This window comes from Adiantum capillus-veneris, chromosome 10, assembly GCF_014529385.1.
Source record: "Adiantum capillus-veneris isolate H3 chromosome 10, ASM1452938v2, whole genome shotgun sequence".
NCBI classification, from domain to species: Eukaryota; Viridiplantae; Streptophyta; class Polypodiopsida; order Polypodiales; family Pteridaceae; genus Adiantum; species Adiantum capillus-veneris.
In genome coordinates this window covers 27,550,969-27,570,028 of record NC_140940.1, presented here as the reverse complement: position 1 = coordinate 27,570,028, position 19,060 = coordinate 27,550,969, and the positions used below count along the sequence as shown (strand labels likewise).

Below are 19,060 nucleotides of genomic sequence, written 5' to 3'. Positions count from 1 at the left end.
ATGGGTTGCCTAGGGCTTGTTGAAGCCTAGAAACAAGATAGTTTACAAGCATAGGGGCATCATTAGTTTCTCTTTAATTAGCAAAATCAAAGCTATCAACATCATTTCAATCTCTTTTCCTTTGTCAGCCATACTAGCAAATTTTAGTTGTAAACTTTTACTTGTACTTTGGCACTTCAAGCCCTAGTTGCTACTCCTCTTTACCTTCAAAGATAGGCACTCAAGCATCTATACCCGTGGCTCGAATATTTTTAATTGCAAGGAATAGAAGAGAGGGTTCAACAGAGCCAAGATAACATCATTTCCTGTCAAGCTTCTAATAGCTCAATAATGGTTAAGCCATAGGCAAGCCCCGTAGGACTCCATTATTAAGACCATAGCTCTCGACGGTGTCCCTGTTAACTGCATAAAGCAAGCGCGCTTCAAGGACCTATTCTACTTACTCTTTTGCAATTAATAACACCAACCATTTGTAGAAAGCTTGAGGACCTCTCTTCTTGAGCAAGAAAAGAGAAACCCATAGCTCTGATACCAATGTAACATTTAATGCACTAGTAACTTGTGTGTAGTAGAAATTGATAACATAGTGAGCATTTCATTAAGAACAAGTTCCTAATGAGCATAGATAGAGTACTTAATTTGAGAAAGCAACATAGCAATTTAAACCTAGCTAATTTGGCATTGATAATACTTGAAAAGAGAGAGAAATAGAACAATTGACAACAGTTGAGGACCGATTTACATGGAGCCGGTCACCCCTCCATAAAGGCTTTGTATTATAGCTTCTCCCATCAAAGGAGACTTTTGTACAATACAATCTTTGTGTTCCTTGATAAAACTAGTTGGTGTAATGAAGATAAAAGCTTCATACACCAAATTATGCTTGAAAAACACACCTAGTGTCCCTAGCCTTAGACCTAAGACCTCACACACCTTCAAAAATGGTGAGAGCTCGTAGGGAATGAGGATAGATTGAGAGGAAGAAGAGTATCTTACGAGAAAGAAGTATTCTCCACACATAATCACTTAGCATGGTAGAGGAGATGAGCATGCCATTGAAGCTTGGCTCTTGGTTGGATTTGCATTCCATAGCCAAGAGTTGTTGGTGTAGGCCTCTACTTCTCAATGCTTGGAGAAGGAGATGAGTTCTTCTTGCACACATGAGTTGTGCGTGTGTGTAGCAATGCGTTAGAGTAGAATGTTGTCTTCTCTCTCATCTTGGTCGACCCTCTTGCTATTTGCTCATGCTGGAATCCCATTGGCCCTTGTAAAGCTTAGCCAATCACAAATCAGAAGCATAATTGTTAGCCTTGTGACATGTGTCCCCCTTTCCCCTTTTGTGAGAGCTTTAGGTAATTAAATAATTCAATTAAACTCTCATTGGACCCCTTGGTAGACTGTCCAATAGTCTTCTAGGGAGCTTAATTTTTATTGGTTCTTTTATCAAGTATTTTTAAATTGATTAAAATAAATTTACTCTAGCCTAATTCTCATTGGTCCACCTCTATGGCCATCCAATAGGATTTGAGGGAAGCTTGGGGGCAACTAGCTTAGGAGTGTGACATGTATCCAATATTCCCTTTGTGTAAAGGGGGAGCTTTGGAGTGTGTGTGTGTGTGTGTGTGTGTGTGTGTGTGTGTGTTTCTCTCTCATCCCCTACTCTCATGGCTCGTCTCCTCCTTGATAGGATGTGGGAAGACTTTTTAGTCTTCCCATGACCATCCAATTTTCCCTTACATTGGCCTTTGGACAATTGAATAAAAATATAGGAACCTTAGCCTATGGAAGTCTTAATGGAGCTGAACCTTAGGTCTTTTAAGCCCCATTGAAGCACATTGCTCTTCTGCAGACTGTCTCCCTTTGGATCCCTATTTTCCCTCCTTTGGATCCCTGCAGAGACCGGTCTGGCAGCCTTACCAATATTCTAGCTTTTACTCCCCTGGTACTTCCCCATATTAAATGATCAGTTTAACATGATAAAATCATTTGGAAGAATTAGATATTAGTTTTTATGACAACCTATATCTCTACAAAGTCTACTACCACATCTTGCACAGCTAAATGCTCTGTGTCGTGAGCATGGTAGAGCTTACCCACCACGAAGGAGACACATTCATCTCTTGCTCAAAGCATGCCAACGACAAAAATGAGACTATGCCATCTTGAACCTTAGATACATGCATAGGATTTACTAAGCCATTGCGGGCTCCTGTGGCAATCACTAATGATCTACAATGCATCTAGAAAGAGTGCTCTCTAAGCAATGTCTGACACCCACAATCTTCTGACTGTCTCACTGAGATCAAGCTCTATCTCAGTTGAGAAACATAGCGCACATGTCGTAGCGTATATGATGCACCACTAGGAAATGACAAGCAAACATCATCAACACCTGCAATGTCAAATGCTGAACCATCGGCCAAGTGTAGACAACCAAAGCTCCCACTAGAGAAGCTGCTAAACCACTCACAATGCGGTGTGACGTGGAAAATTGTATCCTCGTCTAGTAATCAATGGGGAGGAGTGTCACCTCTCAAAGACGTGTAATCAGGAGGAACGCTAAAGGCAAACATGGCATCACCGTCACTGACATATGAAGCCACTACTCTAGCATGTGTCAAAACCTCATGTGTAACACACATAGATCTCCACTACTGCCTCATATATATGAAACAACAACGTCTAATATGCCATATGTGACCACAATGCCAACAACGCATATATCGGCAACTACGAGACCGTCGTCTCTCACGAGTCATCATTGTAGACTCTAAAGACTCACGCATGTCTGCTAAGTGGATGCCAAGAAATCAAACTATGGCGAGAAATAAGGGAGAGTCTCCCCTGTAAACTGAGTAAAGAACTCCAGTAAAAGCTCAACCATAGACCATGCCAAATTGGCAACAAAGTGAGAGATAACTCGACCACTACACAATCATGGAAATCATGATCAAACACATCAAAACCAATGCTCACATATGCATAAAATCAGCTCCACAATTTGTATCTGAAAGCATACAATTTGGGATAAACAACTCAATCGAGCATAAAGCGCATAACCATATACGCAAGTAGTGAGAAAACTCACTCAAAACCATCCCACAAGATAAACTGCATGCAAAAATCTGCAAAAACCTATGAAACATGTGACTGGCAAAGTCTGTATCACACGAGCATATGCAACTCTCACTCCTGCAAGCGAGTATACAAGCCTGACAAAACTTGTCAAAATGGGAGTCAAACACTCGACCACTAAACCATCAGAGAGAAAAATTGAAGATATGAGTAAAACATGGAGAGAATGTGGAAAAAATCCAACAGAGTTTCCCGTGAAAACTGAGTAAAAACTCAAAACATCTTAGCCATAAACAATCAGCAACACAAACAATGCGTAAAATGTATCAATGAAGCCGTTTTGGTAATGCACAAAACAGAGACTCGGTCTCTCATCCACAAAGGTCATACACCAAGTAAAAAGTGACTAAACGCTCACCAACCAACGATGGAGAAAATCAAGACAAAACTTGTAGACCATAATCAAAAAGCCCATAAACCTCTTCGAGACCAATCCGTCTCAATCACAAATCCACATATGGCATACATGTACCATAAGCATGGCAACCGAGCTCACTCCTGCACGAGTAGCTCTATGGAAAACTCCACCTGTCTGAAATACCTGTATACATGTGAACCTGGTACCTATGAGTTATACCTAGCTCAAGCTGTATCCATAAATACATACATAGCATAAATTGCATAAAATCGCGCTAAAACCGCTCTTTGGAACGCCCTATACAATCATACAATGCGTACAAAACCGCATCTGGATGTGTAACAATCCAAAAGTCACATCTCAAAGCATCACTTGTATACACAAAAGCAATGTGAATTCCCTCTCAAATAGCACCACAATGTGCTATACATAGCCATAGATGCAAATGGTACAATGCTGTGTAATGTAGGAATCAAACTGCCAAGCTTCCATATGTCGAGGTTGTTGTGCAGGCTGCTACAAAGAATTCAGGGCTCATAATTTTAAAATTTTGATCCAACCAGTACAGATGGAACGTGCCAAATCCCGGGATAGGGTCCTAGATCACATATATCAAAGTCCGAGTGTGAGATATGCCAAAAACATCCGTTTTTGGCCCAGAAACGCAGCACAATTCTAATCAAACTTTAAGAAAATGGACATCACCATTGTGTTTGGGATGTGCCAAAACCCCAACCTAGACTCCTAGATCATACCTATCTGACTCCTAGATCATACCTATCCGACTCTGTATGACAGAGATATGCAAAAAACACTATTTCGAGAGCAAAAAACAACAAAAACGAACTCTAGCCCTTCCTGCTCCTGCTTCTTCTTTGAAAAATTCAGCAATGTCTTTCTACACAAGCTCTATACAAGCTAAATATACATGCCTAGCTTAGATCTACAATCTGGCTTCTCTTGCACTGTAATTGGCTTCTCTTGCACTGCAATTTGTGTGCACACAATGCCGACATAGAAGCTTCCGTTCCGTGTACACCATCAAAACTACTCGCAAACCTGTGATGTGCACACGTTGCCAAGATACTCCCTTCTCTTGAATCTATTTCCATCATTACGCTTGACCGTCGACTCAACCGTCGCACTACACCAACGCAAAAACCGAAGCTCTGATACCACTTGTGAGAGCACAAAGTACCGAAGCGATCGCGGTGCGTGCAGAGTGCGAGGGAGGAGAAGAGTAGAAGACACACTGTGTGGGTGAAGCACCCTCCAAGAATGTGGTGAGGAGCTCTTTTTCTTTGTGTATATAAAGAATATGTGTATGTACATACAGTGGGCAGTCGAACACCGGACGTTCGGCCCTAAGCAAAGGCGCAATGCCTTTACCCCAACAGAAGTTACCCTTTACATGAGAGGGAAATGTGAGTACCTCCTTTGCCTTTGATTTGCTTGAAGTCGGATCCTTTTAGTCGAGTGCCATGAAGTATTTTCTTCCTTGAATCTGTCTGTGGGAATCTTTGCTTAATGGAGAGTAACACCGATGCTCTCTTTGCGTGTGAGAGCTCCCTTTTTTGAGGTTGAGGGACCCTTAGAGGTGGGAAAAGGTTCTTGGGACCTTTGTGTTGTCGACGAAATAAGGTTTGCTCATGGGAGGGTAGCTTGCAGACCCAAAGCAAGCAGTGGGTTATTTTGAAGTCGTGCATTACGTCTGGCAGCTTTTCCAAAAGAATCTCGTGCACGTGTAGTGCCCCATCAGATCTACCTCCACTAGATTAACAAAGTTGAAGATCACCCCTTGCATTTGTCCACCTCGTGCTCTAAAATTAAAGCATTGAGCTCATGACCCCTTAAGGGGTAAAGGCCCTAAGTGAAGTGGGCTATACCAAGTGGTCCACGTGGATTGCTTGTGTGGTAGCTCCAAAAACAGGGTCTTATTTTTGGGTGTGTAGCATAGATCCTACACATATACACCTCTATTTAGGCAACGAGATGAGGGGCTTAATCTCCTTCAAACCCGACTGTTAAGGGGTCGTTAGAAAGGTTAAGTAGAGAGCTATGGACTGATGCTCTCACCCAAAATAGATCGAATCTTTTGTGATGATAGAAAATCAAACAAATTGTACCTATTGCGAAGAGAGATGCCTAATTATGCAATGAAGAAGATACCTGTCCTCACTAATTGAGCCTACCTAACCATGGAGGGTAGCGGTCACTTGGGTTTACCAAGGAGATATGAACTCAATTAGTGAGAGACGCAACTGGCTAAGAGAAAAACCTATGGATCTTAATGGTGATTAATAAATATTAATCACTCTAAGGGCTTTGATCCATATGTTAAGAAGGATAAAAGAGACTAGCATTCATACTAATGACATGCTAATTACTTGCTTAACTACTCAAGACAAAAGAGAGAGTGTATGCTCAAAATGCACTTGATTAACACTTAAAATGAGTTACAATGGTGTGCTTATATAGTGCTAGAGAGACATCTCTTGTTTACCTCATGCATGACTACTTGGAACAAGCTAATCTAAGATCCAAACTCAAATTTGCATATTTAGGGGGTTTTATTCATGCCTACACGACTCCTACATGTGATATTACGCTCTAGAAATGCTCCACATGGAATAGTCTATGACCAATTCTTATTTTGACAATGTAACACATGCCATGTGACCTTATAGAAGTAGCATTTTCTTGAATTTGGTTGAGGGGTCAACCTCATCTCTTCTTTTGCTTGGGGCTCGATCCCAATCGATGATGGTACTAATCGATATAGCACCAATGCTCCAATATGGCACCGAGTCCCACCCCTTGGACCAATGGCACTGGTCACAGCCTTGGCCTTAACTACCTTGGCTAACGAACCATTTTCCATAGGGGTATAGCTACCCTTGCCGTGATAATGTGGCTGAAAATATCAGGAGCACCAAAGGAATAATGATTAATGATCAAAAGATTTCAGAGCCCTTGGTTGCAACGATCTTTAAACTCATAGTAAGCACATGGAGGGTGGAAGCAATTTGGAATTCTAAGATAAAAATAGGGTTTGGGCACCTTGCTACAACACGATGTTATTATCAATTGAAGGACATAGAATTGCTTCAAAAAACTCGAGTGTGTATGCCTCTTAATTAAACTTTACCATATGTAAAAAGAGACATATGCTCCTATAAGGTCTTCTGAAAAAGGGTTTCTAATGAGTTGGGATACGTACTTGTTCGAAAAAATAAAGGCATATATAAAGCTTAGGGATAAAAGGAAGTCCTTAAATAGGAGCAAAATTGGACCCTACCTACAAGCCCTCTTTACATGCACAATGGTTCTAGTGCCTTTCAGACTGTTAGGGAGAGACTCTCAATAGGAGAGATCAACTTGGCTTATGTGTTGACACATGACAACCCTGTAGATCTATTCACAAAGGCATTGCCTTGAGAAGTTCAAAGCTTTCCGCAAAGCTTTGGACTCGATTCCCTTTGTGGATTGATCATGTCCTCACGGCATGGCACTTCCCTATACACTAGGTGCCAACTCTCATTCACCACATCACTCCCAAGGGAGATTTGTTACCATATATGTGGTAGTGATGTGTGTGAATGCACTTAGGACTGTTTTCCGCCATGGATTGTATATACCTCCATCACTCTAGGGCTAACTTAGCTTTCTACTTGCGTACTAAGCAGCATTAGACTTTCAGTTGTGTGCCTCAATCTTCTTCATCTTCTCCAAGCTGCATGTGCGTTCTTGCAACCCTAAATCCAACAGCTTGCCATAATAGGGTGACAAAAAGCAAGTAGCAACCCATAATAACAATGCAAAATAGCCACAAGCAAGCTTTTTTCCTATGCTCATGCCCTATTAAATCATGCCAACCACTCAAAAACTGCACAACATAGACACATGTCGTATTGCCCAACAACTAAATAGCCTAAAATTGGAGAAAGCGCTTCTGATGTGTGAGCACATACATGAAGAAAGCATTCTTAAGTGTGAGGAAGTTCTCCCAAAGTGTAGGCATAGCAAGGCAAAGTGACTGAGTGTATGGGATAGTTTCCCAAAGTGTTAAAACTCTTTTCTTCTTCTTCTTCTTCTTCTTCTCACATTGAGAATATAGTATTAGTGGTAAGGATGCAAGAGGTTGATATAGGTCAAGTATTTATGTAGAATTTATCGATCGAGGAGGCAAAAAGTAAGATCTCTGCGTTCGCGACTGAATTTTCATGCACTGCCTGGCATCGGCATCAGAAGAACCCTAGCTCGCGGAACACAGGTTTGGAGGCGCCATGGATGCGTTTAGGAAGCAGCTGGACTCTCTTATGGGAGCAAACCGCAATGGAGATGTGCAGGTTGTGAAACGCAAGTACTACGACAGAGATGTTTGTCGACTTTACACAGCCGGCCTGTGCCCTCACGACCTCTTTCAACTCACGGTGCGCCCTTTTCTGTCCGTTTTCTTCTTCATGACTGTCCTAGCACAAATTGTTGTTGTCGCGGCTCTTGTTGATGTGTATGGATGTTTGGTCTTTTGATGTGCTGAGTGCTCAACATATTTTCCTGGGTGGTTCAACTCGTTTCCTGAGAATGTGTCGTAGCCTTTGGCCTCTGTTTTATGTACCTAGCTGCAGGAAAGTTGTTCCCTTTAAAGCTCTCAGTTTTTCTGAGAGTCATCTCACATGTGTTCTCACTTTCTTCCTGTTTAATCTAGCTCTACGTAGGTTTGATCGTGCATGCTTGTGTGTTAGCTCTTGAGTCTATATGAAACAATGCAGAGCTGGAATTAGTTATTGACTACACCATTCTGTAGGAGCTTCAGCAAGGATATTAGAAAGAACCCTAAGATTTTGCTCTCTTTGACCAACAATTTCGTTAGTAAAACTATTGGCCTGGTTTGTATGCTGCATAAAGTAAGTTATTGCAAGAATCTGGCCCAGCAGACAATGGAAGCTGGGAAGCATAAACTCATACCTGAGGCAGTTAGCCTATATGTGATTGAAAAAAGGCCACTAATACAAACAAAGTTACTTCTGTATTGCTTGCTGCCAGGTTGGCATGCCTCTTTTAGTTGTACGGTCAGCTTTTATGGATCTTATATGAAGGGGTATATACATGTTTGATTTTGGTTGCCGGTCCAAAAGGTTTGTAACAATCATGAGTCAGCAAAAGCTTTGGGATGTTTTTATGTACCAACATCAACCCTCTAAAGAAGCTTTATGAGTTCTCATTTTTAAGCTTCTATAAAAATTCAGATTTTCCTATTTCGAAATCAAGTGTACGTGTGATTGTCACGATCTGGGAATTTCGGATTTTCCTTTGAGAAAACACTTTTTGCATGAGTGTGGAAACGATCTTGTACAACTTTGACAAGTAGAGCCATTGGTGCTCAATTTTAGCAGTCAAGGTAAGTGTTGCTTGTGGTATTTCAGAAAAAATATAAGTATTAGTTGTATTTACAAAGAGGACAATATTAGGATTTCTAGTAATTTGGTTTGCTGGTGCTTGCATTCTTAGAGCCACGACAAAATCTGTTACACAGAGCTTTGTATTTATGGGAACCTGTGTGGTTGGGTGGATCGGGGAGCATGCACTGATATTTAGCTCTACATCCACTATTGGGCATTTGATGATGGTGGGATGCCATAATTTTATTCAATTGTATTTGTTATGGAGCCAATGGCTAGACAAACTTATATAGCCTTGTGGATCAGGCAATTAGTTTACAACTTGTAGTTTCCTTTTTTAGCTTTGACAAGTAAGGTGGTCATGGCTCAATTGCAGCGGTGAAGGTGCCTCGTGTAGGTGTATGAAGTTGCAATTGGTTATTGGCATTTGAGAAATAATATTAGTAGCTGAGAGAATTCGAAAAATATAATGATTTCTTGAAATCAAGTTCTATCTTTGTAAAGCATATTGCTTGCCTTACATCCTCGGTTTATACAGACCTTTACAATGATTTGGACTCAATAGGTATGTGTGACGTGTCTGTGGAGTATGTAATGTGATATCGAGCTCTAGAGTCTACATCCACCAAGGACATTTAGTGGGGACGTTGAAATCTTTAGCTGGTTGTTATTGGTACCCTTGATGGAACCTATGGTTATATGGTCTTCCGGATTGGTGCAAGGAGTCAACAAGTTGGTGTTTCCTTTGAGGTGAAGAAGTTTGTAATAAATATGACTCTTATTGAGTCCTAGTATATTTGATGACATTCGTGGGGATGTTGTTATATCTATCAGTTATATGGATGATGGAGCTGGTGGTTGTATTGTCTTGCGGATGGTTGCCGTGGGTCTATACTTTGCACTATCCTATGTAGGTGAATTTGGGTGTTTCTTGCATCCATTTAGATTCTATCAGTCCAGGTTGAGTTTATCTTTTGCAGTTTTGTGCATTGACTTTGTCACAAGACGGACACCACGTGCCAACGGAAAAGAACAGACTGAACAATTTTAAGCACTTCAAATAACAACTGAATTAAAGAGATAGAAGACACACGAGACGGGGAGTGGCACCCCAAGAGAGCACTGGCCCCAAACCTTTGGCGCCCCTTTCAATATTTCTTTATATTGCTTGAACTTAGTACAATGCCGATACTTGTGCTCTGCACCTTCACAATGAAGCGTGCCAGAGAACGAGCCCTCTGTACATTTTTAAAGGTCCTTGGCCTTGAAAAGTAGTTCACATGAATAGCTTCAAACTCAAAAGCAACTGCTCCAAAAGCTGGCGCACAAAAGTTGTCAGCACAATTTTCAAAATCCGTACAGTTTGTCAGCCCAAAATCTGGGACAATCCATACAGCTTGCCACGTCATCATGCCAGCGCAATATTCGGGTCTTTTGTACAGTTGCCACCTCATCACGTTTTGATGCTTCTTTTGTGTGAGTGGGTCCTGCTTTATTTGAATAGTAGGGCCCCATCGAACGGGGTCCCATAAGTTGGTGGGAACTAGCCTTTAAAATAGGCCACCTGGCAAGACTTTGCAAGTTGGTAAAACTTCTTCTGCTGCTTCTAGGGTTTAGGCCCCTCGGTCTGGGATATGCAGGTTGGCTCCATTCTTCAGTGGCTTGACCGGTCAACAGTTTGTGATAGACTTTGTCATTGGGGTTGCCATGTAGGCATTACTCTGTTAGATACTGGATTTTGAAGTTGTTCTATGATAGTCAGTCAGCACCCTGAATTTTCCCAACCATTTAGCCATTTTACTACAACTATTCAGCCATTTGGCAAAGAACTATTTGTGTGTCGTGGGTGGAGGCCATTTGTTTCATGTGGATACACGATCGTCTGTTCAATGGTGCCGAGTCGATTGTAGGCTAGGGGAACCTAAATTGTGGATGCATGCTAAGCTTGAGATTGATTGTTTTGTGGCTGCATCTTGTGTATATAAGGGTGGGCAATTATTTGCCGTGTGGATAATGATGTTAGCTGTCACCTGGATGCTTGTAATTAAGACTATTTCTATAGGATCTTGGTATTTTATTTTTTCAGTATTTGGTCAGCAGTCAGATGAGCTTGAAAGGTGGATTGGCCTTCCTATGATTGGATTGTAAAGCTGTTCTTTGGCCAATTTCGCAATCAATTCTCAACATGTGTGATTTAAATTGTATTGTTAACATGCCATCCAATTTACGTCTTTATGTTGTGAATGTTGTTTCAGCTTATGCAAGAAAAAAAAATCTACATGACATACAAGTTCAGACCTTTGGGACCTTAGAAAAAACACTTCAAACCTCAAGTTACTGCTTGGATTTTTTGATAATGTGGCAAGTTTATTGTTTAGCACGAACAATTTCTGTATTGGGCAGACATTCTACCTGCTGGAGGTGCCGTAGCCTGGGATTGTGTTTTCTTCAGGTCGATATGCATGGGCTGTTACCTGTAGGCTACGCTTAGGTTGAGGATCGCTCTTGTCAGCCTGTGTGTAGAATCTACAGCTGTCTAGTGCATGTTTGTTGAATATTAGTGCTATGCATGATGGAGATGATAGTTGTGTTGTTTCTTGGATGTTTATCCATAGCAGCCAAGGTGAAGGACGGGAAGCTTGATACCAGCGTACAATACGCACACATTTTTGAGAATAAAAAACAACTTTTATAGATAGGATACTTTAATAAGGACAAATAAAACGAATCATGCACCTCCTCAATGACTCTTAATGTTTAACCATAGCATACATAAACAAGCACCATGAAGCTCTAAAGTACACCTGATCAACTAGCAAAATACATGAGAATAGAATATGTTCTGAGAAAAAAAGGGCTAGAATTGAAAACATTATGAAACGTATTGTATGTTTTCATATGGGATGCCCCGTATTCTAAATAAAATACGCGTATTTTAGTTGCTATATGTCTATCACAGCTCATGAGTTAGAACTTGCATAGGAATCTGGGGGGACTATCTTGGTATCTGTCTATGCGACAGACGCATGCTTTGTGTTGGTTGTGAAGCACTCCTATGTCTTTTTGCATGTTGCGCCTTTCTTTAGGTACTGTGGCTGTGATGTGTTTACAAATGCTTATTGTGGACATTTCTCTATGCACGCTTATTAATTTCTGCTATCTTCCTACAGAAAATGGACTTGGGGTCGTGTACAAAGATCCATTCGTTGCAGCTGCGAAAAGAGTATCCTAAATTGTCAAGGCGCAGCTTAGTTCCAATTATGAATGTGAGCGTCTTTAAATTTGCCTTTTGCTCGCTGAAACGTTCAAGTAAGCTGTTCTGTCTGTACAGTATGGCACTTAGAAATCTGAAAGGAGTGTCTCTAGGTGCTTCTTGCTTTTGGTTTGCCCTTTGACTACTTCAAGATACGACGAAGCAAAAGCAAAAGGTAAAGATAATTATGATAGAGAGCTCGAAGAGGCTCTTGAGAAGCTTATTTCGGAGTGTGATCGCAAAATTCAACGTGCCTTAAAGCGACTTGAAGCAGAAGATGCAAAGGCAGCTACAGCAATTCAAGTTTCTGAAGTTACGAAGGTCAGGGGAAAGTTTGTTTGCTTGTGTGATGTTAAGTGAATGCTCCTCAATGCAGCCTTTGGAAGGGACCTGCAATCTTGCTTAATTTCGTTTTCTGTTGTTGCAGTCTCCAGAAGCAGCTGAATACAGCAGGCAAATTAAGGAGAAACTGAAAGAAGCTGAATATTTGGGTATATAATTGTTTCAAATTAAGTCATTTATGAAACATCCCAATTTTATATTTCAAGAGGTGGTTATGTTCTACAGATCTTGAGGGGAGGGCGGATGATAAGATAAGAATAATGGAACACGTTGAGGAGCTTAGGGCCAAAAGAGCTGATCGTCAGGTACTGCACGTGCAAATTTATCTAACGAGAGCTGGCATTTGGTTCCTTTATTGACCGAGTATGCTTGAGTATGATGTCAGGCATTGTCTGTACTGGATGCTTTCAACAAGGATAGAGCATCAATGCCCCAGCCTCTTCAAGCACCTCCTCCTTTGGCACCATTACCTCTTGCTCCTGATGCACGGACACAAGAGATGATAAAAGAAAAGCTGAAAATGGCAGAAGAACTTGGTAAGTGGTGCTTAATTTTTTATTTACGGCCATCTAGCTGTGTTTTTAGGTCACGTGTCAAATTCTAAGGTCCCTTTGCCTTTCTCTTGTTTAGGTGAGGAAGGAAGGGTCGACGAAGCGCAGAAACTCATGAATGAGGCTGATGCACTGAAAAAGGTGAGTCAAGTTTTCAATGTCAGGAGACGCCAAAGTTTTCTCTCGTTCTCTTGTCTAGCGTATGTCTTTCGTTCTATTGTTAGCTTGGTTCTTTTTTTTGTTGTTGCAGTTGGTACGGGCAGAGCCATTGACAGACCCTGCAAAGCAAGCGGCTTTAGATGTTCGCATTGTAAGTGTGAATTTTTAGAACTACTAGCACTCAGAGACTTGGTGATGAAGGCCTTTTTTGTTATTCTTTCTGATAATGGATATTGTAGGTATGGATTCAAAGAGAATATTGGGTTTGGCTTTTCAGGGAAGGTTTATGTGCAATTCTGATAAGTGGTCAGTGATAGTGTTGCATGTTTGGTGTCATAGGGGGGTTCCCCATTATTTGTCTACTGGGCGAAGGTATATGGGCTACCCACTATAAAAGGGTCCACATTATTTATCTGCCTTTCTACACCTGCTATAGAGGGTTCCTCTCATTTATTTGCTTTGTGTAGGGGTTGGTATCTTTTGCAATTAATTGTCTGACTTCAAGGTTGGAACCTTTTGTTATAAGCAGCGTCATTGATGTTTTGACATTCATCTTCTCAGTTTTAATCATCTCCCAAGGATAGTGGATGCAAATAGTTTCAAACCAGGTCTTCCTAGGGTTGGAGGCATGCATCATGAACCAATGCGACATGCCCGGAGAAACTCTAATTGTAATCTGCAAATCCACCATAAACAGAAAAAGCAAAAGAAACAGTTACAAGCGGGATTAATTTGTAAAAAGTGGGATTAAAAGCAACCCATGATCACTCATTCTGTGTTTCATATTGAAGCTGCCACAAAAGGAGCCCCACACTTTTGTCGTGCGGTCTCCCAGTGATCTCTCTTTTACTGACTCCCTGGTACTGTTCTGCTGATACATGAGTGTGTCTGCTGCAGTCTTACGATTTGGCAGGTTTTTCCACTGAATGAATTTGTTGGGATCTGTCTGAGAGCTTTATGTTTCATGCTTCATGGAAAGCTCTATCCACGCCATACCAAAAGAAAATTTCTGCTTGCTCACCTGGAGTCGCCTCCTCTCCCGGTTTTGTTATCCTTTGCACAAGAAAACTTCTGCTTGATCACCTGGAGTGGCCTCTTCTCCCAGTTTTGTTATCCTTTGCCCACCGCTTGCATCTTGTGGTTGTGTTGCATGCCCAATGTTTTGGTATGTTAAGGGTAGACTATTTTGGGGCCCTCAATTGATGACTGGAAACTCTCCTTCGATCTCATTTGATACTGATGCAAGATATTTTGATATCAGTTATGCAAGAAATTTTCAGAGTCGCTTGCAAGGCATGGCTGGATCCACAGGGATATTGGGAGGGGGTGGGAGGTTACTGTCCTTGAAGGCTATTGTTGTGACGCTGCTTGGAATATGCCCTACGGGCCAAAAAAAACTTTTGATGTGTTTGCTAGGTGGAAAGTGTGCAGTGATGTTTTTTTTTTTTGGGAAATGATTCTTTGTGGTGAACTGTTTTGTTTGAATGGTTCTTTTAAAGTTTCCCTTCTTGTGGCAGACTGACCAAAAGCTCCGAGTTTGTGATATATGCGGTGCGTTTTTGAGCGTATATGACAGGTATGGATGTTTTATTGCTTTAGGCTTCAGTTGTTCTAAAAGTCTGAGCTTTGAGGTTGCTTTACAATAGTAGTTTTTCAACTGTATTTGCGTTGTCTTGATTTTTGGTCTTTTGGGAGATAGTGATCGGCGCCTTGCTGACCACTTTGGAGGAAAACTTCACCTTGGTTACATACAGATTCGCGAAAAGTTGGAAGATTTGAAGGTAAATATTGAGTTGCTGCACTGTGCTAGTTGTGCTATGGAATCAGATGGCTGGTGGGTTTTGATTGGATTGTGCTGTTTGTTTTGGTAGGCTGCACAGGAAGAGCTGAGGAACTTCCGCAAGGTTGATCGTGGTGACGATGACAGGTTTCTTACTTTCGTTGCATGTTGTGGTTTTATGCTGACACGATAAAGATACGCTTCTAATTGTGTGTATTGCTTGGAAGCACAGACACGTGGATGGAAGTACAAGCAAGGATAGAGAGAGGCATGATGTGGATATAGATAAAAGACACGAATATGATCGGGAAAGAGATGGAGATCGTTCCAGGGACAGAACTCGTGATCGTCACAGCAGAGAGAGAGATAGAGGATCCTCTGTCAGTGACAGAGATCATGATAGAAGACGTGATCGAACCCGTGAGCGGGAGGGTAGAAGGTGATTGTGGCGGATCCAGTTTATCAGTTTACGTAGAATTTGCTAATTTTAAGTCTAAATCTTGTCAATCTACTACATGAACAGGTCCCGTTCACGCTCACGGTCTCGGTCGAGAGATCGCGGAAGTGGGAGGTATAGAGAAAGAGAACGATCTGAGTATCACCGGTGTGTATGTCGCATGATCTTGAAACATTTGTATCATTATCTGTGTAAAGCTCTTGACAAGTGGAGTCTCATGCTGCAGGGATTCACATAGCAGATATGATCGACGTTAATGACAGCAGAGGGGTGCCTGCTTCTGCATTTTAGTGAGTTTCTCAAAAGGCTATTGCTCATGGCTAAGAAGCTTATCCATTCCGACTAGCTGTTTCCAATATCAAAGTGCCAGTGCGGATAAATTTACATGTTTCAGCTTCAGCTCAATTTTGTTTTTTTGAATATGTGCTTTGGGAATTCTCGGTGGCTTTTGACTATCTACCACTTTATTCATGGGCAGTAAAATATAGACTCGTCCTTGTTTTTCTTTGCCAGTACTCGCAGTACTTGTAATTGTCTTGAGCTATACTCGGGCTTGAAGAACTTGAGGATTGGCCACTACACTTTGTGAATCTGTAAGTGCCAACTTCCATGTAAATGCTAGATAGATAGCATAGCTCTTTTGGTTCTCTAGGACACATCTATTAAGAGTGTATTTGAACTTTGCAAACTTCGTTTGCGTACACGCACACATGTTATATGTTACAGGGGATTGTGTGCCTTGTAGTGAAATTCAATTGATTTCTTCAAGAACCCGTATCGGCTTCCAACAAACAAACTAAAATTCTGGTTGTAGCATGTGCTGTAGGTGCGTTGGCCCCTCTTTTTTCCTGCCTTCCATTTCTGTATGTAATGTCGATTTCCATATCATTATTTACAGGCAGGTGAGGACAAACAGCCAGGTGGTGGATCCAACATGTGATCCAGCTACATCCTTGACCCATCCCCCAGAAATCTTCCTAGGGTTGGAAGCGCCTAACAGGTTTCTGCAAAAGCCCAGGTCGCTCTCTTCAACTCATGTCCAAAAGCGTGCCTCTAAAGGAGTGTGGGCAATGTAAGTTCCAAGTTTAGTCTAAATCAAGTGCGTCCGCAACTACTTTTTTAATTTATTACGAAAGATTAATAGGTATCTAGTTATTTATAACCTTAATGATCTTTAAGTTGAGCTTGAAGCATAAGCAAGCATCCATCTGAACATTCAATCGTTCGGGATTAGTTGGAAATGATGGGCCTAAAATCTTCAGTGGGCATGGGCCCCTTTTTACTCCCTATCTTTCAAAATGCGTTAATTGTGTGGGCAAGGAACTGTGGAAGAGTAGAAGTCAAATTCAAGAACCGTTCTGATTGGACAAATTCGTCACTTTGCACTTTTCAAGGGTTATTTTAGACTTGGACAAAAGTGGCAAAGAGCTTCAGGTTTTGGGAAGATCTCAGTGAGAAGGATCTTTGTACTGTACATAGAACTAGAAAGATCTAGCTAGATTTGATGCCTAGAAAGACTGGCAAATTTGCGTCTTAACTGCTGTCCATCTGTGTTGTCAGCTAGCAGATGTCGGTGTGAAAAGTCATGTGTACCTGGATTCAATCCATGTGGTTCCTACTTAATGACTTGTATTGAGTGGTAAAATAATTGTTTGCAGTTGTTATCACCTGAATGTAATAGTGTAAGTGATGGTGCAGTCAGGTTGATGTGTATGATTAGATTGAAAATACGTCGAATTATAGTATTTGTGACCGTCAAATGTTGGCTGTAGCCCATCTTGTCCATGAATGAGTAGTAGGATTGACAACCACAGCCAAGGTGCATCTTGCTATGTATGCAACGCTACTTATACTAGTAAGAAAGTGGATTCTTAAATGTCGTGTCATTCGCTCATCATTTAACTTGTTTAAAATTTAATGGCATCTAATTTCTACGAACTGTGCTTATTCGTCTTGCGAAGATTAATGCAAGTTGTTAGGGTTGCTCGCCTTGGGGCTATGAATTGAAAAACGGGATTGTTTTCTATGCTGAAATGAAAGTCCTATTAAGAGCTTCTGTATAAGCTTTCACATTGAATAATGCACCAAAAGTAAATTTACTTCCTGAAACATTTTATAAAACAAGCTCAGCCAATCACCAGGCCCAAGGCCGCAATCTTTGCAAAACATGATGAATGGTCAGGTGATTTTTTGAGAAGCCTAAGTTCTGTTGATGTACTTGGAACGGAAAGGTTTCAAGGTGGCATGTGTCGGGAATAGCATTCCGAAGTGAAGAAATATGCGATCTCCACGTTTTTAACAAGAAATTTTGGTTTCTAAATAATGACAATAATGCAGATATTGAGTTGCATGTCTTTAAGAAGTGAGATTTGACTAGCAATTTGAAGGTTCAGCAGTGGATGTTTGCCATTCTTGGCCTTCCCATTTTGATGCACAAGACTTTCTTACCATATCATTATCTAGAAAACTACTACACATTCAACCATTCAAACCAACACTAGTCTCAAAACTTGCTAAGTTTGTTAAATGTTTTATACGTCAAGTATATAGGGCATTTAAATGTGCAATAGACAAATATTGCACGGTGTGAACCTTCTACTGGCAGCTTCCCTGTTTTATTCAATTAGGTCAATGATTCCTTCTGCCAATTCGCTTCATTGGACTTTCACAGGATTGAGGATTGCTTTTACACCCTCATAAAAGTGGATGGATGTGTGCGAACTCACACAGAACGCCGATCCACCATTGTGCGCTGCTGTATACCACGAGGGCAACCATGCTCGTGCTTTGAAAGGATTGCTCAATTCATTAAAAAAAAATATGCTCTCGATGGGCCCCGACTCCCTCTTTGCAAACCTCCCCCACCCACACCAAAACACCTCTGTCCTGCCTCTTTCATTGCCTCTTTGCACAAACTGTGCTTGCCTCCTGCGTTTTCTCACGCCTTCTTTGTGATCCAGTGGGAGGTGGATATACTTTCCTAATGAGAGATTTTATGATTTAATATGATTGGGTACCCCCTACTAGTTTCTGTACAAAAGTATTCCAAAATGTAATATGTATAATACAAACCGAAGCATCTAGAGACTTCTTCGAACTGATACTTATTAAACGTGCTAAATTTGTTGAGTATTCTCTGCTCTACATAAATTCCATAGGGCACCTAAATGTTTAATAGAATAATATTCCATGGATTGGTAATATAATAGTCCACATGAAAGCATTCCTCAGTGTACTTATGTGCAAGTGGACTTTCCCAATGTTCTAAATGAGGCAATGAGACTCAGTCTTAAGATTAGATTGCAGATGATGTTGAAATTCACGACAAAAAATAGCCTTGTTCTTGAACTTTAACCCTAACTACAAAGAACAAATAATCATAATCAGGACATGAGCTAAGCACACAAAAAATTCTACCTAAATATTATTTCTTGTACCTTTGTATTGTGGTGGTCTTTCTTCTAAATCTCCTTTGTATGTATACATATGTAAGTCAAGATACGTGATAACATACATAAATGAAGCACGACTGCCTTGAGTGTCAATCAAAGCACATTGAGACATTGTTGCGTGGATTGGTCTTGAAGATTGCAAGCCTATTGCCATTGCTATGGAGACATGTT

At 41.0% G+C, this 19,060-nt stretch overlaps 2 protein-coding genes across 3 annotated transcripts; both read left to right on the top strand.

The window, feature by feature from the left end:
• Positions 1-7,547: 7,547 nt before the first annotated feature.
• On the top strand, positions 7,548-16,160 carry LOC147448600 (U1 snRNP-associated protein usp106-like). Of its 2 annotated transcripts, XM_086521168.1 has the most exons (15): positions 7,548-7,926; positions 12,066-12,118; positions 12,301-12,469; positions 12,576-12,639; positions 12,716-12,795; positions 12,876-13,026; positions 13,121-13,182; positions 13,292-13,351; positions 14,718-14,776; positions 14,900-14,981; positions 15,072-15,127; positions 15,213-15,419; positions 15,504-15,584; positions 15,664-15,727; positions 15,951-16,160. In XM_086521168.1, the coding sequence occupies exons 1-14, from the start codon at positions 7,780-7,782 to the stop codon at positions 15,692-15,694; spliced, it is 1,302 nt and encodes a 433-aa protein (XP_086377294.1). In that variant the 5' UTR covers positions 7,548-7,779; the 3' UTR covers positions 15,695-15,727; positions 15,951-16,160. The 2 variants fall into 2 exon arrangements, with proteins under 2 accessions (XP_086377294.1, XP_086377293.1); XM_086521167.1 differs by having other exon boundaries at positions 15,664-16,160.
• Positions 15,951-18,504, top strand: LOC147448599 (uncharacterized). Its single transcript, XM_086521169.1, has 4 exons — positions 15,951-16,030; positions 16,183-16,263; positions 16,336-16,509; positions 18,109-18,504. The coding sequence occupies exons 2-4, from the start codon at positions 16,253-16,255 to the stop codon at positions 18,419-18,421; spliced, it is 498 nt and encodes a 165-aa protein (XP_086377295.1). The 5' UTR covers positions 15,951-16,030; positions 16,183-16,252; the 3' UTR covers positions 18,422-18,504.
• Positions 18,505-19,060: the final 556 nt, after the last annotated feature.

Excerpts from the sequence above, each read along its gene's own strand:
- LOC147448600 (XM_086521168.1), top strand. The coding sequence starts at position 7,780 with ATGGATGCGTTTAGGAAGCAGCTGGACTCTCTTATGGGAGCAAACCGC. Across the intron at positions 13,352-14,717 it reads CGGCTTTAGATGTTCGCATT|ACTGACCAAAAGCTCCGAGT; the intron begins GTAAGTGTGAAT and ends TTCTTGTGGCAG. Across the intron at positions 15,128-15,212 it reads GATCGTGGTGACGATGACAG|ACACGTGGATGGAAGTACAA; the intron begins GTTTCTTACTTT and ends TTGGAAGCACAG.
- LOC147448599 (XM_086521169.1), top strand. Across the intron at positions 16,510-18,108 it reads TCTAAAGGAGTGTGGGCAAT|GATTGAGGATTGCTTTTACA; the intron begins GTAAGTTCCAAG and ends GGACTTTCACAG.